The 25,622-nt window shown below is 47.6% G+C and overlaps 1 protein-coding gene and 1 non-coding gene across 4 annotated transcripts in view; both read left to right on the plus strand.

Annotated features, from left to right (window-relative positions):
* The first annotated feature begins 8,701 nt into the window (after positions 1-8,701).
* The window catches only part of KDM4A (lysine demethylase 4A), a 39,557-nt gene continuing 22,636 nt past the window's right edge, over positions 8,702-25,622 (plus strand). Inside the window, exons 1-11 of one of the 3 annotated variants that reach the window (XM_028511581.2) lie at positions 8,702-8,899; positions 11,055-11,231; positions 11,912-12,087; positions 15,081-15,195; positions 16,638-16,831; positions 18,905-18,954; positions 19,701-19,804; positions 20,210-20,347; positions 21,031-21,275; positions 22,373-22,572; positions 23,577-23,965. In XM_028511581.2, coding sequence (XP_028367382.1) covers positions 11,094-11,231; positions 11,912-12,087; positions 15,081-15,195; positions 16,638-16,831; positions 18,905-18,954; positions 19,701-19,804; positions 20,210-20,347; positions 21,031-21,275; positions 22,373-22,572; positions 23,577-23,965 — 1,749 coding nt within the window. In that variant the 5' untranslated portion in view covers positions 8,702-8,899; positions 11,055-11,093. Of the gene's footprint in view, positions 8,900-9,076; positions 9,184-11,054; positions 11,232-11,911; positions 12,088-15,080; positions 15,196-16,637; positions 16,832-18,904; positions 18,955-19,700; positions 19,805-20,209; positions 20,348-21,030; positions 21,276-22,372; positions 22,573-23,576; positions 23,966-25,622 lie in introns of those variants that run through there. The other 2 variants (XM_028511582.2, XM_036025908.1) reach the window with 2 other exon arrangements.
* Positions 21,840-21,943, plus strand: LOC114498252. Its single transcript, XR_003684696.1, has one exon. It is a non-coding gene; the product is annotated as a U6 spliceosomal RNA (small nuclear RNA).

Raw genomic sequence — 25,622 nt, forward strand, 5'->3', positions numbered from 1 at the left:
TGACTCCAAAGGCTGCATGCTAACTACTACGCCAGCTGCAATCTATGTGGCTTAATTTATCCATTCTTTCTACAAGCAATGTACCAGGAATGTTTATTGAGCACTTACTATGAACCAGGCATTGCACAGGACAATGGACTTCAAATAGAGAAAAGCCAAAGTCCCTGTTCTTTGAGGCTTAGTCTGTGGGAAACAGACATAAGCCACGGAAATCTTACACACAAATAGAATTGCAAAACCATAGGTGCTCTGCAGGAAAAGCACCTAACACCATGAGGGCAGTACAGGACAGCAGGACCCCCACAGCAAGAGTCAGGCTTCTGTGAGGAAGTGGTCTTTAGCCAAAGGCCTTGAGGCAGAAGGGAGCACAGCTCCTTTTAGAAAAACAGAGTAGAGCCCTGCCTGGTGTGGCGCAGTGGATGGAGTGCCAGCCTGTGAACCGAAAGGTCTCCAGTTTGATTCCCTGGTGGGGCATGTGCCTGAGTTGCAGGCCAGGTCCCCAGTCGGGGGCGCGCAAGAGGAATGTGCGATGGATGTGTCTCTCACACATGGTTGTTTCTCTCCCTCTCCTTCCCCCTCCCTTCCCCTCTCTCTAAAAATAAAATTTAAAATTACATATATTTATATACATAAATATATAAATATAAAATATATATATAAAACAGAATAGAGGCAAGCACGGCTGGAGCCCAGAGAGTGAAGGAAGAATGAGGCAGGATGGGGTGGGGAATGTGCAGGGGCCCCCCAGGCCAGGACAGGGACTTGGGACTCACAGTGAGAACACAGGAAGCTTTTAAAGGGTTTTCAGTAGAGCAATGAATTCTGCTTTGTTTTGTAGAAACATCACTCTGGCTGATGTTTGGGAAACAGATAGGAGGGACAGTGGTTGCAGTGGTCCAGGTGAAAGGTGCTGGGGCTTGAAGTGGGGTGGTAGTGACAGACTTAAAAAAAATGAATTCGCCATATAGTTTCAAAGGTAAGGCCAATAGGCTTGGGCATGGGCTGCAAGAGAAAAGAATCGAGAGTGTCTGCCCACCTGCATGAATACTGGTGCCTCTACTGAGGTGGGGAGCACTGAGGCAGGAGCAGACTTAGGGAAGGGCCAAACGTGGGCTTTTGTCAGGTTTGAGTAATTAATTGTCCACGTGGAGGGACAGGGTCGTCTTCATTTCTATATCCCCACAGCCAGTACAAAATAGGTGCTTGTTTTAAAATTGTTAAATTAGCCCCGACTGGTGTGGCTCAGTGGGTTGGGCCTTGTCCTGCAGACCAGAAGGTCGCTGATTCGACTCCCAGTGAGGACATGTGCCTGGGCTGCCAGCCAGGTCTCCAGTTGGGAGCATGTGAGAGGCAACTGATTGATGTTTCTCTCACACATGGATCTTTCCTTCTCTTCCGTGTTTCCCCTCTCTCTAGGAATAAATGAGTAAAATCTTTTTTAAAAGTAAAATAAAATCATTAAATTTAAAAAGGCACAAATGGGTGGAATTTGAGTGAAGTCTTGAGGAATGGATGGGATTTAGCCTTGAGGTGAAGATATTTTGGTGGCTCAGGTGACAACAAAACGAAAACCCAACAGAACAGTTTGTGGAAGCGAAGGAGGACTGAGGGTGACAAGGAAACGGCCCAGGGGGGGTGCCTGTTTGTGCTGCTCTCCAAGGGATCCCCTGTGACGCTGAGCCGTCCTCCCCAGCGCGGGTGAGGCAATCAGAGCTAGAAGGAAAGACTATGTTTTTGTTAACCGGAAGGTCCAGGGTGGATTTGTGAGTATGTGTGTGTTTGCCTGTAAACATTTTTATATTTGTATGTTTCTATTTCACAGGCTAGAAGGCCCTGGTCTTTCCAGCTTGGCCTTGTCTGCAAGGCTGAGTTAAGGCTGAATTCTCTTTGTATTTACATGGCCTGGCCTGGCTGCTGAAGCCCTTCCCCACCCCTCTTCCCAGTGAACCAGGCTGAGCAGGTCGGGCTATGTCAACCTGTTCCTTGTGCTTAGGGATCAGGGCTTCTTTTCTGGGCAGCTCCTGTGGGGCCCTTTGACCAGGACCCGCAAAGCTCCAGAAACAGAAAATGTTCTGTTCACCAGCTAGCGCCCCCAGACAAGAGGCGGAATGCGACTGACCCGGAGGTGAAAGCCAAAGGCATCATCAGTGCACAGACACCATCCTTACTGTTCGTTTACTCATTCAGTTCATCATTCATTCATTTATTTAACGAATCGCCGCAGATCCAGTGTTCATTTCACATCGCCTAACCTTCCTGCCTCTCAGGTTCCTCTGCTCTAAAGTAGAGTCAGTAGCGATGCCATCTTCGACAGTTCATTGTGAGGATGAAACTAAGGAATGTCATTTATTCACTGAAGACATATTTAAGTATTTTTTTAAAGATTTTATTTATTTATTTATTTTTAGAAAGAGGGAGGGAGAAAGAAAGGGAGAGAAACATGGGTTGGTTGCCTCTGACATTCCCCCAACTGGGGACCGGGCCTGAAACCCAGGCCTGTGCCCTGATCCACCATCCAGAACCAGTGACCTTACAGTCTGTGGGATGATGCCCAACTGGCTGAGCCACACCAGTCAGGGCTCAACAAGTATTTAGTAAGCTCATGCAGAGAGCCAGGGCTGTCCTTAGTGATGGGGATCATGGTGACACAGAGTCCTGGCCTCATGGAGAAGACATTCTAATGGGTGGAGCTAAAGAATAGAAAAATAGAGCGTAAAGTGGTGGCCAGGGAAGGCTTCGCTGAGGAGGTAACGTGTCAGCAAGGCCCGGAAGGAGATGGGGAAGCGAGCCACTCCCACGTGGGGGAAAGGGAACTGGAGGAGTAGGGGAGGGGTGACAAGGCCAGGGGCGTGGGGGGATTGTAGGCCATTTTGTTTTTCGAATGATAAGAGAAAAATTTATTTAGAAAGATACAGGAGGGATCTTGGAGTGTAGGAGAGAGAAAGGAATGTGTAACTGCTTGGAGGGATGAGGAAGAAGGGAAAGGCGAGGCTGTGCTTCCCAGAGGGAGAGTGCCTGTAGGCCATTCTAAGGACTTGGCGTCCCTCCAGAATGAGATGAAAGTCATTTATTTGATGGTTTTTAAAGGAGTAACATGATCTGGCTTCAAGTATTAAAGAATCACTCTGCTGCTGAGGTGACTGCAGGGAGCAAGGGCAGGAGCGGGGAGAATTATCCTCATCAGGCTTCAGATGACGGTGGCTTGCACGGGGCGGGGGTGGGGGGTGGGGGGGTGGCTCGCGGTGGAGGGAAGTGCTGGATTCTGGATAGGTTTTGGAGGCAGAGCAGAACTGTATAAATGCTAATGTCAGTGCACCAAAGGCACAATACATAAAAGAAGGAAAACTGTTAAATTAGACTTCATCAAAATTAAGAACTCTTGCACTTCAAAAGACACTATTAAAATGAGAAAACAAGACACAGAATGAGAGGAAATATTTACAAAGCCAATATCTGATAAAAGGATTTGTATCCAGAATATACAAAGAACTTTTACAATTCAATATTAAGACAAACAACCCATTTTAAGAAATTGACAAAAGATTATAAATAGATATTTCACCAAAGATGATATATGAATGGCTAATAAGCATGTAAAAAGATGCTCAACATCATTAGTCATTAGGGAAATGCAAATTAAAACCCCAATGAGATGCCTCTTCACACCCACTAGAATGGCTGTAATCAGAGACACACAATAACAAATGCTGGCAAAGATATGGTGAACGGGAACCCTCCTATATTGTGGGAATGTACAGCCACTTTGAAAATCAGTTTGGCAGTTTGTTAAAAAACAAATTTACTGTACAACACAAATTTCATTCCTAATTAACTAACAAAGAGAAATGAAAACATATATTTCAATAAGACTTGCACATAAATACATAAATGTTGATAGCCCCATTCATAATAGCCAAAAAGTAGAAACAACCCAAATGTCAATACTACAGTGGCCTGGCTGGTGTGGCTCAGTGAATTGAGTGCCAGCCTGCAAATCAAAAGGTCACGGGCTTGATTCCCAGTCAGGACACATGCCTGAGTTGCAGGCCAGGTCTCCAGTAGGGAGCATGTGATAGGCAACCAATCAATGTATTTCTCACACATTGATGTTTCTCTCCCTCTCTATCTCTCTCCTTTTTTCTCTCTCTAAAAGTAAAGAAACAAACCCTTAAAAAATATTATACAATGGTCCTGGCTGGTGTGGCTCAGTGGATTGAGCCCTGGCCTGCAAACCAAAGGGTCGAGGGTTTGGTTCCCAGTCAGGGTACATGCCTGGGTTGCAGGTCAATGTTTCTCTCCCTCTTTCTCTCTCCCTTCCCTTCTCTCTAAAAATAAATAAAATCTTAAAAAATATATTATACAATGGGATACTATTCAACATTAAGAGAAATAAAATACTGATGCATCCTACAACTTAGATGAATCTCAGAAAAAATTATGCTAGATGAAAAAATTCAGACACAAAAGAGCACATATTGTACGGTCCTATTTAATTGAAATGTCCAGAAAAGGCACGTCGATAAGAACAGAGTAGATGTATGGTGGTCGGGGCTGGCAGTGGGGGCAGAGAGTGCTGGTCACCGGGCACGGGCATCTTACTGAGGTGGCAGATTTTACTGAAGTGATGGGAATGTTCTCAAACTGGATGGGGTGCTGGTTGCACAAGGTGGTAAATTATTAAAAATCGTTACATTATACCCTTAAGATGGGCAGATATTATGGTATCTAAATAATACCTCTATAAAGTTGTTTTTATAAAAAATGTTAATGACGACGTAAACAACTTTTGTGTATACAGGTATTAAACTTTTCAGGATAGTGTTTGGAACATAATAAGGGCTGACTAACTGTAGTTAACTTTGAAAACTAATAATATTACCATTATTGTTACCAATGTAATGCTTACTATATGCTAGGCATTGGACAAAACGACAGTTTATCTCCAGATCCTACCACCATGGCTAACAAGTCACTCTTAAAGCTGTCTCCCCCGTCTTGTTCCCTCCATAGCAAGCACAACTTTTGTGATTTTCTTTATCTGCCTGAATACTTGTTTCATGCCTGTCTCCCTCACTAGACTGTAAACGCCATGAGGGCAGAAAGGGACTGTTCCACTCATTAGGTAACAGTGGGCCTTCAGTAACAGGTGAGCAGATTCCGGGAGACTTCTTGCTTCATCTGGTAGGAAGAACAGGTGTTCTGATGTGCTGCCTTTCTCCCTCATCGCCATGGATGTGGGCAGGATGCCTAGGACCGCAGCAATCACCCTCCCACTGTGAGGTGCACACACGAAGGCCAAACCCAGGTTATAAATGTGACAGGGGAAGATGGAAGGAGCCTGCATCTTTGGCATCTTTGCTGAATACTAAGTCAATGTCAATAAATGCCCCCTTCAGACTTCTTGTCACATGAGAAAAATAACTTCATGTTTGTTCAAGCCACTCTTGCTAGGGTTCTATTTCTGGCAATGAAACACATTTCTAAAGGATACTGCTGATAACACTGACATGATACTCTTTTTATTTTTTAAAAATACTTTATTTATTATTTTTATTTGTTTGTTTGTTTGTTTGTTTGTTTGTTTATTAGAGAGGGGAAGGGAGGGAGAGAGAGAGTAACATCAATGTGTAGTTGCCTCTCATGTGGCCCCACTGGGGACCTGGCCCGCAACCCAGGCATGTGCCCTGACTGGGTATCGAACTTGCGATGCTTTGCTTCGCAGTGTGAGCTCAATGCACTGAGCTATGCCAGCCAGGGCTTTTATTCATTTATTTTTAGAGATAGGGGAAGGGAGGGAGAAAGAGAGGGAGAGAAACATTAATGTGTGGTTGCCTCTCATGTGCTCCCACTGGGAACCTGGCCCACAACCCAGGCATGTGCCCTGACTGGGAATCGAACCCATGACCCTTTGGTTTGCAGGCCGGCACTCAATCCACACCGGGTGGGACTGACATGATACTCTCAAGAGAGTTTTGACCAGTGGAGGAAGATGGGCCTGTAAACACTCATGCACTTGTAAAACACTTACTTTGTGGAACTCTGTGCAGAGTGAGGTGACGGACCCATGAAGGAGTCCCTGGTTGCTTACTGGTTTCTGGCTTAGGTGATTGGGTGGATGGTGCCCTGCTAACTGAGATAGGACACTTAGGAGGTGAAGTTCATTTGAGAGGCAGAGCAGTTCTTTACTGGGCATGTGAGTTTTAGGTACTTGTAGGACACCTGGAGGGGAGCGATCTAGACATAGGAGAATGTATGGATCTGAACTCAGGGGAGAGAAGCGTGTGCCGGAGTACAGAGTGGATGTCGTCAGTGCACGCATATGAGGGAAGCCTTGGATCAAATGTGTATTGAGCTCTTGTTTCAATCTATGGGCTAAGTGCTTTATATCATTACCATCATCGTCATCATCCCTCAGTGCAAGTAACATTTACTAAGCACTTACTACATGCCAATTCAGTGTCAAAGTGCTTTACCTGCATTATCTCATTCAATTCTCACAACCAAGAAAGGGAAGTACTGTTCCAGTTTTAGTTATTAGATAACTGAGGATTGGAGAAATTAAGTAACTTACTACTGCTAGTAAGTTGTGAAACCAGAAACACCTAAGAATACTTTGTAGAATGAGAAAAGAGGGCAAAGGACATAACCACGAGAACATCAACCTGATTTTCTTTAAAAAATTTATTAATTTTGTAATTTAACTTAAAAAATTATGGTATCATGTACATTGAATGCTATGCACAACTTATATGCTCAAGGAATTTTTACAATCTGAACAGACCAGTCCTGGCTGCTGTGGCTCAGTGGATTGAGCACTGGCCAGCCGGCTGAAAGGTCTCTGTTTGAGTCCTTGTCAGGGCACGTGCCTGGGCTGTGGGCAGGGTGATCAGTCGGGGGTGTGGGAGGGGCAACCAATGATGTTTCTTTCCGTCTCTTCTCCCCCCCCTCTCCTCTCTCTGAAAATAAATAAAATCTTAAAAAAAATAAAAATGTGAACAGACCAGTGTAGAAACCACCATCCAGATTAAGAAATAGGACATTCCCAACAGCTCAGAAGCACTATTGGTGCAGCCCCTGTTCCCCATCTCTTCATTACCTATCCAAAGGTAACCACGCCTTTGACTTTTTGCTTTGTGTATCAACACGGAGGGAGTGGCAAAGGAAAGATAAGCTTCAAAAGGTGACTAAGATAAGCTGGTCAGAGAAATGGGAGGGTGTCAAGAGAACTTGATGCAGGCCCCACCTTTCACGTGCACACACCAATTGAAAGCTAGGGATACAAAGCCGCAGCCACCCTAGAAAATCCTTTTTGGCAGCACCAGGAAATGTTAATGAGATTAAATTCACAGAGTAGCTGGTAGTAACAGCAAGGCTAGGAACCATATCCACCTCCAGGACGGTGGAGTCCAAAGCAAGCTGAATTTTGTGCTTGGTGGCAGCAGCAAGGACAGTAGAGGTGACTTCTGTGGCGTGATTTGGTGGGAAGAACCCCCAAGTTGGGTTCTTCAGAGTCACAGCAATTTTTATGGTATCATGTACATCGAGACCCATCACAATCTAATGTATTACCTTACTAGGTCAAGAGAGAAAAACCTTATAATTGTGAAAGATTCATGGTTAACTACCCCGCCCCCACCACTATGGTCATTTCCCTTGTCTTTTTGGAAACAGAAATTTGCTTCTGGGGGTAGGAGGGGGAAAGCATGGGCTTTATCACCACTGGTCTACGTCGCACCATTGTATGTAATGCCATCCTTTTTCTCAGCATGTGTTAGCTCTCATCTATACCACAATACTGCAAGGCTAATAGTAGTGTTTTGCTCCCTTTTGCTGACTCGAAATTCCACAATCAGAGGACCACTGGTTTGGAACACAAATCTGACTCCATAGCTCTTTCCAGGTTACCACAGCATTACTTATTTATGGGTAATTTTGTACTTTTACTTTTTTAATGACTGGTTGTGAGAATGCTGCTTTTCTATTTGACCCATCGGAGTGTCCTGTTACACCCCCTGCCCCATCCCCCTTGACAATCTGGGAACTCCTTAATTATGGCGATTTACTACTCCTCAGGAACCGCTCCTAATGACTCCTAGAAGCCCCCTCCCCCACGGTGCGTCTAACGACTCCCAGGATCTCTTCCCCAAGAGCTCCTCCTAATGACCACCAAATTCTCGCTCACTCGGGAACTGCTTTTTAATGACTTTAAGGACATCGCCCCTTAGGATCTGTCCTAATAACCCGCAGGGCTCCTTGCCAATTCAGGAGCGGTTCCCTTCAAGCGTCGTCGGTAGGCCGGCGAATGAGGGGATTCCCAAAAGATGGGACTTCGCTTTTTAAAAACCGAGACAAGTTAGTCACCTTATCAGGCACTCCTTGTCCTCGGAAGCTTCCCTTTAAGGGATCTTAACACGCTTCTACCTCACGCAAGGTACTAACTCAGCCCCAAAAGGTTCTGCCCCAACCTTTCGTTAGAGGAATCTCCTTCACCCCTTCCCACCATCCCATTTCTAGGCACTCGCGTCTTTCTATCCCGATTAGCTACGGGCCGCCAGAAGCCTGCCTGTGATAGGCCCACTACGCATTTAGCGGAGATGCTCAGTGGCCGCGGTCCCGAGTGGTGCGGCGTTTCCTCCTGGCAACAGCCCGAGCCGGCTCTCATAGGCTGAACAGATTCATAAACCGGGACTTGGGAGCGTCCGCAGCGCGTGTTCATTGGTTTTTTGAGGGTTGCTTGTAGTGGGGCTCGGATTGGTTGACTCTGAGAAGCACTGTGCGGCTGCGCCGAGACCGACTTTGGAGGAGGCGGAGCTTCTTTTGCTAGAAGGAAAAGCAGTGAGATCGGCTAGTGGCGACAGCAGAAACTGGGCCTTAGCCCGGCCGGGCCGGTGGGCTTTAGGTGAGAACCGCAGGGTTTTGTAATCTTTTAGATTTGTTGTTCCTTCGGCCTTGACCGTGAGATCCGGTGGGGGAGGGGGGGGAGGGGTGAGTGATGGACACGGTTTTCAGCCAATGGAAGCAGGAGCTTCTAAAGTGCATCCCGAGATTGGCCCTTTCCAATTTCTTATGACCAATGATCGTCGGAAAGGGGGGCGGGTCCACTGGGCCGTATTTTCTTCCTGCGGCCGGGCCCCTCTCTTCTAGGCGGCGGGGCCGAGAGGGGCTGGACCTTTACATGGTGAGGTTTGGGGACTTGGGAGCTGGGGGCTGCCTTGGGAGCGATACCCGCGGGAGCGGCTGAGAGGGGAGGGGGCGGGAGTTTGAAGTGGTTGTTAGCGATAGCTACCTTTATAGAGTGGTTAAGTACCGGGCCTAGTGCTTAGCATTTTGCTTGCATCATCTGAGTTAATTACAGCAACCCTGCCAGCAAGGAGGTTGGGACCCCCATCTTACAGGTGGAGAAACTGAGGCTCTGGAAACTCACACAGCCAAGGTCACACAGTTAATAAATGGCAGAGACCGGATCTGTATTTAGAGTTGCTTTCACTTCGGAGCCGGTGCTCTCAAACCACTAGGCTTTGTTGCTGGATGGGAGAAAGGTGTCAGGGAACCCGAGCTGTCCCCAGGGAGTAGGTTGGGGGAAGGGAATCCAAGGGTTGAAGAAAGGGAATGAGCATCGGAGATGAGGGCAAGGAAATCAGTTATTCAGCAGTTACAGAGTGCCTACTCTGTGCCGAGCATTGTTCTAGGTTCTAGGCATACAAAGATGAGTAAGGCCAGAGGCTATGGACCCTAGCACTGTTTTCACGTGATTGTATCTTTTGGTAAAATTTGCAAAAGTAAGGTGTTTTGTATTTTTAAAAAATAGGGTCTTCAAAATTATACTTCAGGTTCCTCCGCACTTGATCTACCCTTTTAAAGTGCTTGGTCTAGGTGGAGGTTATTATGTAGGCAGCATAGAGTAATAGAAGGAGCATCAGGAGTGCATTACGGGACTGCGGGCATATTTCCTGGTATGTAAAACAGGGATGATACTATATTGCCGTGCCATGGTTTGGCAAGGCACATGAAGAGCACTTGGCCAGGGCACACTTTATGTTTGGTGAAATGGCAGTCTGAGAGGCGTTAGTAGAGGACCCTGTGTTCTCTCATACCTCATACAGTTCTCCATGCTGTCTACTAGATTGCTGGTAGGTTGGAGGCAGTTTCCTTCCTTCTGAGTTCTCTAGCTCTCAAGGGACCTCCTGGAACTGAACTGCCATGGCTTTGGGGGAGTTTAGAGTTTCCTTTTTGCTTCTTAACTGGTTCTTTTGAGCTGATCTGCTTGGTTCTTATTCAGTCGTAATAGTCTTTTGTAGTACTTGATAATGGGAATGTACCCACTTAGCTGGAGTCCTCATCTAAAAACAAAGTATTTCCCCCTTTCCAGTCAGTTATGAAGTTTGCCCTGTGTTGCCAGTTTATTGCCTGTTTAAATTTTGTCCTTTGAGTTTTGGGTGCAGTGCAATTAAACCAGTCTTTAGCTTGACTTCATTGAATATTGTTGAAACTGCATTGTGGTTTAGATACGGTTTTAAAAATCATAGCTAGAGCTACTAATATCAAAGTTTTTTTTAACCATTAAACTTTGTAACCTCATAGCTAAGTAACTTTTCTTAGGAATCTAGAATCCTATTTAAAAGCTGTTTCTGAGAAGGGAACTCATAGGTTGCTTTTAAAATCTGGTTATAGGGTATTACGTTGAATACTCTGGGAAGCAATTAGCAAGGTGTGGCCAAGGGATCAACTTGAAAAGATAAGTGTAAGATATGGGCAGTGCTGCTGTATTGTTAGATATCCCGATTTCTTCCCCTTTTTTTTTAGCTGAAACATTGTCTCCATTTAAATAATATTTGAATACATGCAGTGTTGATACATTATGTTCTTCTAAACAGAGCCTTTGTCTGTATTTTTAGTTCATTTAAGTAACTTACCTAGAGGCAGATTCTAGGTGCGAGGTCTTAATACTTCTTCAGAATTTCTACATCATCTTTTAGTGTTTTCAGCACTGATATTCCCAGTGTTTAATTTTAATTACATTGTATATAATTTTATGCTCTTATGCATTTCTTCAGATTCCTGTTTGACAAAAGTGACCTCAGAAAGGAGGGAAGATGGCTTCCGAATCCGAAACCCTGAATCCCAGCGCCCGGATAATGACCTTTTATCCAACAATGGAGGAGTTTCGGAACTTTAGTCGGTACATTGCCTTTATTGAATCCCAAGGAGCTCACCGGGCTGGGCTGGCCAAGGTGAGTTGTGGGTTTGTTCAGCAATGGCTTTTGTGACAGGACAGTGGGAAGACTTCCTAAGTGAATGCTGGAAGAACTGAGGTTTATTGAAAGCCAGGCAGGGTGATGAGCTGAGTGCCTGCTGTCCTATTTGCAAGTTAATTCCTTTCATTAACATCTGAAGCATCTCCCTTTTAGGTAAGGGCAGAGCTGCTTGGCATCTTTAAAGGGGAGATAAAGAGCCAGGGTCTCAGGGTAGCTACTGTGGTGCTTCCATCTTCCCGAGGAAGATGGTGCTTGAGTGGCTTTTTATCTGTCATTGAGTGGATGTGCCATTCACCTTCTGTTTTTCTCATTTCACTCAGCCAGCACTCTGGTAGTAATTTGGCTTCCCATGTGGACCTTATGTTAGTCTGAGACAGAATCAGATCTTCAGCCTCCCCTCTTGGTAAGATACGATACTGAGGCTGAGAAGCAAGTATCACTTTCCTTAAGGCATCATGGCAACTAGGCAGCCAGCTGGTGACAGGACGAGATTAGGGTTAACATGACAGTGTGACTTCCTGTGTTTGGATGAGCGTGGTTAAATCCAAGCAACTTTGAGTAAAATTGACTGTTACATTGGACAGCAGCCTCCACACTTCCTGGACACTGAGCAGCTCACGGGGTTTCTGAGCTTTCGCTTTGTTGTGTCTCTACAGGTTGTTCCTCCAAAGGAGTGGAAGCCTCGAGTGTCCTATGATGACATCGACGATCTGGTCATTCCCGCTCCCATCCAGCAGCTGGTGACTGGGCAGTCTGGCCTGTTTACTCAGTACAACATACAGAAGAAAGCCATGACTGTTCGAGAGTTCCGCAAGATAGCCAATAGTGATAAGTGAGTGAGAACACGTTTCTGTCTTTATCTGTCATGATGTCTAGTTCCCAGCCTGTTGTCATCGCTGTCTTCAAGACTGTGGCTGAAGACACTGAAGGCCAGTTTCCTCAGCTCTAGCTTCTGCCTCCCTTTCTGACCTTTATTTGGAAGCATTTCCTCCTCTTGGTACTGTGTCAGTTTTGTCCATATTCTCGCAAAAAGTAATCCCATTGTTTCTTCATCAGAAGTAGAGTAATTTTCGACTCTGGTAAATGGCAGATTTCCAAAGGAGAAAGTTGGAGTTGGTTCAAAATGAACTTTTGCCAGACGTATTGATACCACCTGGTTATCTGAAAGTGGCCTTAGTAGTTGAATCCCTTCCTCTGGGTCCTTCTGTCTTGAATCGTGCTTAGAGCTGCTTAGAATGCTCACAGCCCAGAAAGTGCCGTGTCCCTCCATTCTGACATGACCACTGTGTGGGTAAACTGCCACACTGGTTGCTGTTTTCTCTGACTCCACTCTTCCCCTTCTGTACCTTCTTATCTCTGTTAGAAACATCTTTGTTTGGGTCTGATGTTTTTGGTGGTTTTTCCCTGCTGTTTGTAACATTTAGCTCTCATTTGACCTCAGGTGCACAGTGAACAAATTTTGTCTGTCTCTTGTCAGTTCTCACTGCCCCTTCTCAGTCTTTTTCTTTGGATCGTCTCCCTCCCTGTGCTGCTCCTTAATTTTGAGTTTCCTCCCTCTTCCCGTGCTTTTTCTCCTGAGCCTTTCTGATCTTTGCATGTCTTGTTTCAGCCGGTCAGACGTGTTGCGCCTTCACTGTGAACAAGCCCCGAGCTACATCTGTAACTTACCAGTCTTCACACTTTTGGAGCGTGACTTCATGCGCGTTATCGCCTCCCTCTCTCACATCAGATCTTGCTGTTTCTATTCTATGCTTTGCCTTTTCCTCTGGCTTATCGCAGTTCTAAATACGGTCTTCCAGTTTTATTGACAGCTTGACACTGAAAACATCTATATTGCTGGCCAACCTGCTGTCTAATGAGATAATTTATGTGCAGGCATGTTGAAGAAGTGTGACGTGCTCTGCAGATGAAAGGCTGTGTCATCCTTTGTGTCTGATCTCGAGCCGGGTGGGGGTGGGGGCAGTGGGTTGTGGGGACCGCAGCACCCGGCACACCTGTTTCCTGTTTCACATGGGCTTCCACGGAGGCCTCGGCCTCCTGTGCCTGTCTCCTCTGCTCGTCAACATATGGTAGGCCTTTTCTTCTTTCACAATACTTATTTTCTTTTTAAATTAACCAGTCCTGTGTCTTTTCTTTTCATCCCAAATACAACAAAGTCTTACCCTTGATTTCTATCTGCCTGGTCAGCAAAACACAATAGGTAAAAAATCTTAATTTATAAAGCAGATCAGTGGGAGGTGGAAGAGTTATTTATATCTCAAAAAGAACTTTAGAGTTCTAAACTTTATTATTCATCAGGTTGACAATAAAATATTAAAAAAGTGAGGTTTTTTCCCTTACTCATCCCATTATCTCCACACAATTTCATTTTGATCTTTGCTTCCACTCTAACCACTTATGATACTCGTTTGCCTTTTGAGTTATAGGATGCCTTTTCAAATACCTCTTAGGTTTATTTAAGGTTTTTTTAATTTTTAAAGATTTTATTTATTTTTAGAGAGAAGGGAAGGGAGGGAGGAAGAGAGGGAGAGAAACATCAGTATGTGAGAGAAGTATCAATTGGTTGTCTCTCGCAAGCCCCCAACTGGGGACCTGGCCCGCAACCCAGGCATGTGCCCTGACCGGGAGTTGAACTAGAAACCTTTCCATTAGCAGGCCGGTGCACAGTCCACTGAGCCATACTAGCCAGGGCTCAAATACCTATTGGGTTTATGTATTACTCTTTTTAATTTTTAAGTGGGTTTAAACTGTTTTTGCTTTTAAACATGACTGTTTGTTGAATGTTAGCCACTGCGCTGGGTGCTGGAATATAGCAGTGACAATACAAATGTGCCCTCATTTCCTCTGCATGAGTGCAGGGAAGTGGCACGGTGCCTGGGTCTCAGCTCTTCACAGGCTGTTGGGTTTTGTGGTCGTCTGTGTATAGACAGTTAACCCTTGAACAATGTAGGGGTGGGGCATTGATTCCCCACCCACCCTGTAAAGTCAAAATCTACATATAAATTTTAAAAAGTAATTATTTATTTTATTTATTTTTAGAGAGAGGGGAAGGGAGAGCGAAAAAGAGGGAGAAAAACATCAATGAGTAGTTGCTTCTTACATCCCTCCTACTGGGGACTTGGCCTGCAACCCAGGCATGTGCCCTCACTGGGAATCAAACCAGCAGCCCTTTGGTTCACAGGCTAGCACTCAGTCCACTAAGCCACACCAGCCACAGCTACATATAACTTTTGACACCTCCAAAACTTAACAGCCTACTGTTGACCAGAAGCCTTACTGATAACACAGACAGTCTGCTAATACATTTTGTTTATGTATCATATACTGTGTTTTTAAAATAAACTAAGGTAGAGAAAAAATGTTATTAGGAAAATCATAAGGAAGAGAAAATCCATTTATAGAAAAATAATCCATCTGTAAGCGGACTTGAGCGGTTTAAACCTGTGTTGTTCAAGGGTCAATTGTAGGGATTTGCAGTTCTTGGATCTTACAAGTCTGTAAGTTTTTTTCTCGCTGGGTGGCCAGTCCACTCCTGATCTTAGTGGGGTATAACTTGAGTAGATTCTCTTAAGACATTTGAAGGTACCATGCTTCTTAAGGAAGATGGGCTTACAACTTCATGTACATTAATTACCTTCCTTTGGCCAAGAGCTCATGGAAGGGATGTTGAGGGAGTTACTGTGTCTTGGAGCCTTGAAGACCAAGATTATGTCAAGTTAATTTGAAATACCTTGTTCTTGGAACGGAGTTGTGTCTTGTGCTATTCATAGTGCCTAATGAATTTAGTTCCTTTTAAGTGATTAACACTTTTTTTACTTTTGAAAGATACTGTACCCCACGCTATAGTGAATTTGAAGAGCTTGAACGGAAATACTGGAAAAATCTTACTTTCAATCCTCCGATCTATGGTGCAGATGTGAATGGCACTCTCTATGAAAAGGTGAGACTCACTGGCAACTCTCTGCAGCATTTTTGTAATGTAAGGCCATTTCATCTGCCCAATGCTTAGTAGGCCCCCAGGGCTGCTTGCTGAATGGGCGGATGAACAAAGGAACGATCTACCACCAGCCGATGTGCTGTGCTCACTTAATTGGGGGTATTTTTGCATGTGAGTGAATGTAACTTCTCCTACTCTACCTGTGAATCGGATAATGTGGCGTTCTTCGCCAGGGCTGTTAGAATAGTCTGTGGGTGGTGGCTGATGAGTTCTTGAGAGGGTGGGATCACAGAAAATGACTTGTTAGGGGGAAGGAAAGAGGAGTTGTTGGGGGAGAGGCAGTGTGGTTTCTGCAGGAAAGAAGGATCACTGACTAATCTAATGAAAGGGGGGGTGTATATTTAAGAAGAGAAACTTACTCAGATTTTCAGAACCTGGAAACAAGATTCTGTAGCAAAAGCTGTTTTAACCAATTGCACCAGCTTGGGATATAAAAGGAAGGAATGTTTGGACTGTTTTTTTGGGTGATTAAAAAATTTTGGGGGCATTTCAGGGATTATCACTCAGATTAATTTTAATGCTTTTGTAAGTTATTGGAAGGAAGGAGTTTAAAAAGTGAATTCCAAGTTAGCTGAGGACAGTTTTTGGGTGGCGGGAAATGAAACATAGACTTGAATGACGGTAAGGGCTTGGGACGCGGGGAACGAGCAGGGCGCAATAATCCGTAATGCACTGTGGGCGGTGGGCTGCTAGCTGACCCCACTGTCGCAGCTCAGGAGGAGGACTTGGGCGACACTGTAGACTTTTTACCGAAAACACTGCTCCGTGGAAATGAGGCCTAGAAAAGTCACAAATTGTTATAGTTAATTTGCATGTTTTGTACTTTTTTTTTTGAAGATTTTTTTTTTTCATTTTTAGAGAGAGGGAAGGGAGGGAGAAAGAGTGGGAGAGAACAGAAGTATCAGTCAGTTGCCTCTGTGTGCCCCAACTGTGGACTGAACCTGCAGCCCAGGCATGTGCCCTGACTGGGAATCAAACCCCTGAACTCTGGCTTTGTGGGTTGACCCCAACCAACTGAGTCACACCGTTCAGGGCCCATGTTTTGTATTTTTTATGGTTTAAGAGTTTTTTCCTATGTTGACATAGTTTCTTTGGCTTCAGTCCAAACTTCCTGGGGTGTAGAACAGGCGGCTGTCACTTCTCTGTTCGTCTTTCGTGCACTGTGGTGCTCGCCGAGTAGTGTTTGCCCCTCAGAAGTGTAATGGTGTCGTTTCCCGTGGTGGCCGTGAAAAGGGGTGAGAGGTGGTGTGGTCTGTACGTCCATGCTGTTTTGATGTCATTCTGTGTCTTCGTTAGCTCACCTGTGACCTGTTCCGTGATCTGTCGGTTCAGAGCCCCCGTTTATATGCGTCGTGACTTGCCCTGGACTGTCATTCCCTTCGCAGCATGTTGACGAGTGGAACATCGGCCGGCTGAGAACAATCCTGGACTTGGTGGAAAAGGAGAGTGGGATCACCATCGAAGGTGTGAACACCCCGTACCTGTACTTCGGCATGTGGAAGACGTCCTTTGCCTGGCACACTGAGGACATGGACCTGTACAGCATCAACTACCTGCACTTCGGAGAACCAAAGTCCTGGTAAAGTCAGCTTGTGGTTGGCACTGGTGCTTCTCAGGAGGGAGCAGGGCTTCTCAGACGTGCCTGGGAAACGCCTCTAGATCTTGTTAACATGCAGACTCTGGTTCTGTAGGCCCGGGGTAGGATTGGCATTTTACATGGTAGACAGACATGGAAGTGATGCACTACTACTGGAGCTCCAGCTCTCAGGCTGCCTTTTGCGTAGCTGGCTTTAGAAGGCCGGGCACTTAATACCAGCATATGGAAGCATTAAGTTGGCTGAGGGACCGAGAGCCGCAGAGGCTATTCCAGGCTATCCCACTGCTTTCTAATTTCTTTTTCTGAGCACGCCTGACGCATTGTTAGAGGCTGGCTTCCAAGACTGGAGTTGCTCCTTCAGCTGATAGAAAGCCTCCTTGTCCTCATGGAAAAAATATTTGGTGAGCAGCAGTGTGTGCTTAATACAAGAGGGGACACAAGGTTACTCGGCACATGCTTCCTGCCCTCCAGGGTGTTCTCAGCCTAGTTGGGCAGGCAGATTTGTTCTCCCTTCTCCCCCGTGCTGATCCATCACTCAGTCTCAGCATTCGGTGAGGGTGCTAAGCTCAACAGTGGTTCATAAGATGGATGGGGGACCTGCCCTTGCCCGGACAGGAGACGCAGAGTGTGAGAAAAGAATGGTGTGAGGAAAGCTGCAATGGAAGATGGTGGGTGCCTCAGGTCCACATGGAAAGGGGACACGAGGGGTGGGGATTAGCTTGGGCGGTGCTGGACGAGGTGACAGTTACCCTGAGACCAAACGAACGTGGAAAAGGTTCTGAGTGGGGTGATGGTGGGTTCAGGAGAGAGAAGCTGAGGGAAGTGTGTCTGAGTGGCTGGAAAATACACGCAAGGGTTCTGGGCAGAGAGAGAGCCTGTCGTCGTCAGTGGTCTAGAGGAGGTTCGCCGTTGTCTGGGGGCCGTGTACAAGGACGGAAGTGAGCGAGGAGGCCAGAGGGAGCAGCACGGGCCGGGCCACGGGGCGTCAGAGAAACTGTGTGCATCTTCCTTTCCTTTTCCAGCATCTTGAGCCACGTCCTTTCCCAGGGTTTTCCTTTCTTCTTTCAGACACTTTCCAGTTTCCGATCTTGGGGCAAAAATTTTTTGAGCCTGTGATTACCCCCTAAGTATTGTTTCATTACCTTCCTTTGTTGGCCTGACTTACAGAATCTGCAAATGTTGCTTTTGTGTCTTCATCACATTTATTCCAGAGTTCCCTGGAACTGAATTTGTCCTCGTGTCGAGGACTGCGTCTGTGGTTATGACATGATGCACTCCTTAGGTCGTCTGAGTGGGGCCTCCAGAGCTTTCTGTGTGAGGCGACCAGAGTCCTCCAGGCGACAGACGTTCCCTCAGCCCTTGTCTGCTGTCTCGTAATGGAGCTATTTGGGATGGGAAGTTTTTGTTGTGGAATAAACTTCCGACTTGATTATAAAGGTGAAAACAGACTTCCCTGTGAGCTTCAGAATATAAAGTTTTAGCTTTGCAAAAGTTTTGGAAAGTCTACATGGTTTTTCGGTCTTTTTACGAAGAGCAGTGCCTATGATGTCGCGAGAACGTGGGTGGAGGAGTCATTCCTGCTGATCAGTGCAGCTGGAGAGGAACGGGAGGCGGGTTCAGCAGCAGACAGGGGCCGGGTCTCCGAGCGTCTGATGCACTTCACCCTTGTTTTCTGTCCCTCCCTTGCCCTCTCCCAGTCAGGCCTGTGCGGCTCTGCCAGGAGCACTCTAATGCTGTCCTTCTTCCATTTCATTTGATTAATGACGTCATGAAGGAGGGCAGTGTTGAGTGTGTACCCGAGTCTGGGCTCATGGTACATCTTCAGCACACGTCTTGTTAATGGATGAATGTAAGAGAAATAAATTCACTTGCATTTCTGTGTGGGCTCCCCACTCTCAAACCATCTGATATTTCATCTCTCCAGATTCTTTTCTCATTTTTGTAGTTGGGAAATTGAAAAATCTCAATACCACGAGGTGTTTTGAGAGTGAGAGCGAGCCCCTTAGCTCCCGTACTGTCCTCTGCTCGGTGTCCAATGCTCTCGTGTGATTGCAGGTACTCGGTTCCGCCGGAGCACGGGAAGCGGTTGGAGCGCCTTGCCAAAGGTACTGTGTCTCCTTCATAGCTGGGCAGACCCTCCAACGAGCTGGGTTCATTGCTCTAAAGTGGCCGTTCTCCGTGGTCAGATTCTCATATGTCCTTTCTCAGGCCTGCAAGTGGGGGTAATCGAGACTGCCAGGTGGGTTATTCTAGCCGAACAACTAAAATCAGAGCGTTTCCCGACTTTATCCTAAGACAGGACTTAGTAATTCCTTCTTACACTGTCTTTGCCTCAGTCTTACTGAGCACAGGTTTGACCAGAGATAATATACCAGTCATAGTGGGTTTGATTCTTTCTCCAGAAACCCAGATGTTAAAGTGAAAATTGAATTATTTTGTGCTTTGATTCTTTTAAGTAAATTTCGATAGATTTATTCCTCTAGAGAGCCCATTTCAAGAGAGCTTGGGCAGTCTGTTCTGTGGTAGATGGTTACTAACAAAAGGCTGAGGCTCCAGGTGAATGGAGACCAGTGCTAAGTAGTTTCAAAGCTCTTGATAGGAGAAGAGGCTGCTTGGGTCGTCTCCATTCCCCAGACCCAACTGGATTGATTACCCAGGTAACAGCCTGCCTGGGAGGGCACAGAGGCTCCCTGCAGAACCTCAGACTTGCCCTGAAGCTAGGAGGATTCACAGAGCTCACCTTGGTGGTTATCCCTGTGACCGGTCAGATGAGGTGCCCAGGTGTAGAGTGACACTGGGTTGCAGAGCTGGTGTGGAGCAGTGTTAACTGGTGCCTGTTTCGATTAAACAGGCTTTTTCCCAGGAAGCGCTCAAAGCTGTGAAGCTTTTCTCCGCCATAAGATGACCTTGATTTCCCCCTTAATGCTGAAGAAGTATGGAATTCCCTTTGACAAGGTGAGCTGATTGTACATATGGAAGTCCTAGGTCTCACACTGGAAGCCCTTTCTGCTGTGTGTTTCCCAGAGGAGCTTTATTCTAATTCATTACTCTGCCAGGTGCGGGCCAAAGCTAACCACAACACTTTGATCTCGGGATTGAAGGTGGGGCCACTGTGCTTTCCTGGTGGTCCCAGAGGAGAGTCAAGTCCCACTGAACAGTGCTCCTTGGACAAATGGCTATTACAGCCATGGCATCTGCTCTGTTAGGGCTTCGCATTTTGTAGAAGACACCAAGACCCCAGTGATTTTATGACTTGCCCCTGGTGTTATTCAGCTAAGTTGAGGCAGAGCTGGAGCTTAGATTCCAGTTCTGTGGGCTTCTGTGGTTTGATTCAGCTGCTTCAAGTCTGCTCTTGTTCAGGTGACTCAGGAAGCTGGAGAGTTCATGATCACTTTCCCTTACGGCTACCACGCCGGCTTCAACCACGGCTTCAACTGTGCAGAGTCCACCAACTTTGCCACCCGCCGGTGGATCGAGTATGGCAAACAGGCAGTGCTGGTGAGTCTGCTCGCTCCTCTCCGTCCCCTCATGCCTCCAGAAGTCTGGGTCTTGTTAGGTGCACTGGCTGGTGATCAGAGCTTTGCTTCGAACTTCTGGAATTCAGAAGCCAAGTGGCCAGGAATGTACACAGGTGCCCAGCATCTCGTGTTCATTGAAAGTTTGTTCAGATTTAGAATGTATAAAGTGAGGTTTCCATGCTTAAGTCCATGGGGCGTTAAAACCACACCCCCACACACTGCTATTTCTTGCTTTAGCCACTCTGGGATTTCTCTATTGAGAAATTCTTAGGGGTTCACTTTTACTTCAGGGAAGCAGCAGGGCTGGACCTGTAGTCAGGAGCAGACCAGTTTGCATGGTGCAGGCTTGGATAGGTACCGGGGAAGGCGGATGTTGACCATCCCGGGTCCGAGTGCACAGCTTCATTGTCTCTAAGGGTTCTCCGCGTGTCCTCTTGGTGCCGGGGGGACTCGCCCAGCACCATGCATTCTCGGCCCTTTTTTCCCTGCTTCCCTCCATGTCTGAAGGCTCTGCAAGGACAGCACGCCTCCAGCCTGTGAACCCAAACAGTTTGGCTTCCAACTGTTGTACACTTTCCACCACAAGGGAGGAGATGGCTCTGGGGGTCGGGCGGAAGCAGTTCGAGTGTGCTCACCTGGAGCCCTTCTGGTTACTTGTGACAGTGCTCCTGTCGGAAGGACATGGTGAAGATCTCCATGGACGTGTTCGTGAGGAAGTTCCAGCCAGAAAGGTACAAACTCTGGAAAGCTGGGAAGGACAGCACAGTTATCGACCACACTCTGCCCACGCCAGAAGCCGCCGAGTTTCTTAAGGAGAGTGAACTGCCCCCAAGAGCAACGAGTGAGGAGGAGTGCCCGGAGGACATGGAAGGGGTTGAGGACGGAGAGGAGGGTGACCTGAAGAGAAGGTAACCTGCAGCCCTGGGGCCCTGCAGTTGGAGGAGGGGGTGTGTGGGCAGCTCCCAGAACCGGCTGAGAGGCTGTGTCTGAGTGGGGTGTATGCGTCACAGCCAAGGGAACTTTCTTCTGGGGAAAGGCTCCAGAACCCTCAGAGTGAGGGCGTAGAGACCCTCTCGTGGACGTCACCCAGGAACGATAGCACCCGTTGGCGAGCCTGTGGGCTGCTAGAGCGTGGGGGTCACCCACCCAGGGCACGGCTCCCTCGGGGCCAGAAATGTCACGTTTTGTCATTGTGTGAGAGTTTTACTTAAATTTATTTTATTTTTTTCATCCTCACCCAAGGACATTTTTTATTGCTTTAGAGAGAGAAGGGGGGGGGGGGCGCGAGACAGAGAAGCATTGATTGGTTGTCTTCTCATATGCACCCCTACCAGGGATCAAACCCACAACCTCGGTATGTGCCCTGACTCGGAATCGAACCAGTGACCTTTCGGCCTGTGGGATGATGCTCCATCCAACTGAGCCACACCAGCTAGGGCTGTGAGGGTTTTTTAAAAACAAAGGAGAGTGTGGTGCTCATTTCAGCAGCACATAGACCAAAATAGGAACAGCACACAAATTAGCATGGTCCCTGTGCAAGGATGGCATGCATGTCTGTGAAACATTCCATGATTTTAAATGAAAAGGAGAATGGTAGTGGGAATGAGACTCACAAAAGCAAGGATACGAGTACTGACGCTGGTCGGCCTCGTCAGGGTCTGAGCCGGGGGATCTGTGCTCTAGGGACCATTTATCCTGGGCCCCTCGGGGAAGAAAGGAGAGACATTTATGGGGTACCTGCTGCTTTATGCCAGGTGCTTTCTGAGGTCCTGTGGACCTCACATCAAGTCTGTGAAGTAGGTGGTGATGCTCCTATTTTCCATTTGATGGAACAGGCTCAGAGATGAAGTCCCTTGTCTCAGGTCCCACAAATAAGAGGTGACACAGAACTGTGAGCCAGGCTCAACAGGCTCTGTCTGGCCACTCCCCTCGGGTTGTGTGTGGATATGTTTGTGTAAGCGGATGTACGTATGGGCTCTTAAAAAGCTTCCTCTCCTCCTTGCAGCCTAGCCAAGCACCGAATAGGGACAAAGAGGCACCGAGTTTGCCTTGAAATACCACAGGAGGTCAGTCAGAGTGAGCTCTTCCCCAAGGAGGAGCTCAGCCCCGGACAGTACGACCTGACGGAGTGCCAGGCTGCCCTTGCTCCCGTGCGGCCCACCCATAGCTCAGTGCGGCAAGTGGAGGATGGTCTCGCCTTCCCAGGTCAGTCGGCTATGGCATCTTTTCCCTCGGCCCTGACGGTGTTCTGTGTTCTGTGCCATGTCCGACGCCGTCTTCAGTGCAGGGTGAAAACCAGCAACAGTGGAGAGACAGGTCTGAGGGTGAGGGGCACTCTGGTGAGGAGCACCCAGGGCAAGGTCCCCTCCCTTTGCCTGGTGAGGGGCCAGGGAATGCTGAAGGTTCTGGAGTGGCAGTGGACCAGCTCGTGCAAGAGCAGTAGGAATCTTGTCGGCAGGCAGAGTGGGGGATGTAGAAAGGGCATCGCCGAGAGGAGTAGCAGGGGCAAAGGCATGGAGATGTGAAAAGACACCAGATATTTAGGGAGCTGGTAGTGATTTCCTGCAATTTCAGTATGGGGGTGGAAGGGTGGAAGACAAGTGTGTTACCAGGAGATGAGGCTAGAAAATAGAGGTGAGATGATGTAGGCGCTGCCTGCCTTCTTAGGTTTGCTCAATCTGTGGCTCGAAGAGCCATTTGTGGTTTAGGGGGCAGTGTGGTCAAAGTGTTCTCTGGAGCAGCTTCCCAGGTAGTGGTTGAGGGGAGGTTTGTTGGGGAGGGGCATGCATCAGTCCCCATTGGGCTTGAAGAATCCCTGCAGTGACAGTACTTGTCTGGACCTCTGCTGACCGCGGGGCTGGGCTGCCTACTGGTCAGATTTTCTAGCCTAGGGATGTGTGCTGGGTCCCTCTCTCCTGAGCTCCGGCCTTCATTTCCTGCAGGAGACTCTGGGGAACTTGCAGCTGTCACTGTGTGTCAGCTGTGTGCCAGCCTGTGCTCCTTCTTACACACAGAAGACAAAAGTGGAGTCCCAGAGAGGATAAGCTGTGAGCCCCTCATCACACAGGGACCCTGTAGGGGACAAAGCCAGAAATCAAGGACAGGCCTCACTCACTGCCCATGCTCTTCGTGCTTTGCCACTCTGCCTTTCACGGAGTTCAGGTGTTCGGGGGAAAGATAGCTCTGTCCAATGTGTGTCTGCATTTCAGATTATCCTGACTCCACTGAAGTCAAATTTGAAGAGCTTAAAAACGTCAAATTGGAGGAGGAGGATGAAGAGGAGGAGGAGGATGAAGAGGAACAAGAATCAGCTGCCTTGGATCTTTCTGTGAATCCCGCCTCTCTAGGGGGGGGACGCCTTGTCTTCTCAGATTCCAAAAAGAAATCATCCTCTAGCCTGGGCTCCAGTTCATCCCGTGATTCTGTTTCTTCTGATTCGGAAACCAGCGAGCCCCTGTCCTGCCAGACCCAAGGGCAGACGGGAGTTTTCACTGTGCACAGCTATGCCAGAGGGGACGGCAGGGTCGCTGGGGGAGAGCCATGCACGCGGAAGAAAGGGAGCGCCGCCAGAAGCATCAGCGAGCGGGAGTTGGCGGAGGTACGGGCTGCTTGTAGGGGGTTCCTGGGGGCGGGGGTGCTGCCATGTCCCAGGTGGCGGGAGAGGCCTTTTGGGTGGACCTCCAGTCTGCCATCGTTGTGTCGAGCAGAAGGCCAGGTGGCATTGGCCGCTTCCAGAAACGAGTTTCTTTCTCTTATTTCTGTGACTGTTGCAAAGGATTGCATTGCAGCCTCGGGGACAGTGGCAGGTTGTCCTCTGACCCTCCCTGCCTCAGAGACACACAAGGGTTAGGAGTGGCAGTGGTTGCAACCCCCATATTTCAGGGCTGGGGGTGAGATGGCCTTTCCTGCTCTAAAATTCAAGGGTTTTTCCATATAAATCATGTCTGCCCTATAGACTCTCATTGGAATTGAACTGCCACTTCTCCCCCACCCCTATATGATTCTTCGTCTCCCAGAATTACAGTGTGATGAGGAGTATCCTTTTGGAGACCAGGATGAATTCCCAGAACTGTAAATGTGACAATGTTTTTTGAGGCTTCCTCCTTGAAAACTGTCACCAAAAGCTTTGTTTTCTGCTGTGTTGGTGGGTCTGAGTGGGCCATCGCAGAGCTTTGTTGGATGCAGCTGGACTCACCTGCCTGAGTGGCCTGCTCTTCCTCCCCAGCCTCACAGCTGCTGTGGGCCAAGTTGCAGCCTTGGGTGGAGGTGGGTGGACAGTAGATAGCACTGCAGGAGGTCTCCTTTACTTCCCACCCCCTCACCTTTTTTGAAAAATTTATCTTTTGAAAGTTTTTATTGTGAACATTTCTAAAGCATATTCATCTGGAATACCATCACAAGCCCCTCGTGTGTTCTCACTGTGTGTGTCCCCTTGTCTTTAATATCCATGGGATTTTCTCCTGCCCGCTCCGAATCTCAGGGTTCAGTGTCTGTAGACTGCCTTTTCCCAGGTGTCCCTCCCTCCCTCTCGAGGTGGGTGCAGGCTCACGAGCTGATGCCACCATGTCTGCCCCTCACTGCCGTGCTTTCCTCCTGTGTGTGGCAGCTCCCACAAGCAAGGGCTTTTTTTCAACTTGGACACTGGAATCCTTGACCCTCCCCGTGCCATGTCCGAGCCATTCTTCCTTCACAGAGCTCCGTGCTCTCTCGTCCCCCCTCCCCGCTGTCACACTGTAGGGCACACTGTTCCTCTTCTTGCAGTGTCGTCTTGACTTTCTTGCCTCCGGTTGCCACAAAAGCAGCTTACAATAGCAAGGCCTTACTGGTATGCTAAAAATTTCACATGCATTGTTTAGACTGTGTACTACTGCTTAATTAACATGAGGCATAAGGAGCTCAGAGCGTCACTTTATTACCAGTTAAAATGATTGAAGAAGGTTGATTTTAACCTGTGGCCAAATGGCCCTGCTGCTCATTCCCCCTCAGTGAGGCAGATTGTCTGCCTGGTCACAAGCACTTCAGCAGGATGTGGGTCCCTCTTGTTGCGGTACAATGTTTCCCGCTCGGCTTCCATGTGTTGTGGATGCAGACCAGAAGGCACTCTTGCCAAAGGCAGATCCCCGCTAAGTGAAGGTCACTGACACCCCAGGGCCAGGGCAAGAAGCCAGGAATCCCTGCATGGGGAAATCGGCCACAGGAGGAGGTGGTTCTCGAGCGTGCCTCTCATTCAACCCCTGCTCCAGAACCACTGAGTG

This window comes from Phyllostomus discolor, chromosome 5 (genome assembly GCF_004126475.2).
Source record: "Phyllostomus discolor isolate MPI-MPIP mPhyDis1 chromosome 5, mPhyDis1.pri.v3, whole genome shotgun sequence".
Taxonomy (NCBI): Eukaryota; Metazoa; Chordata; class Mammalia; order Chiroptera; family Phyllostomidae; genus Phyllostomus; species Phyllostomus discolor.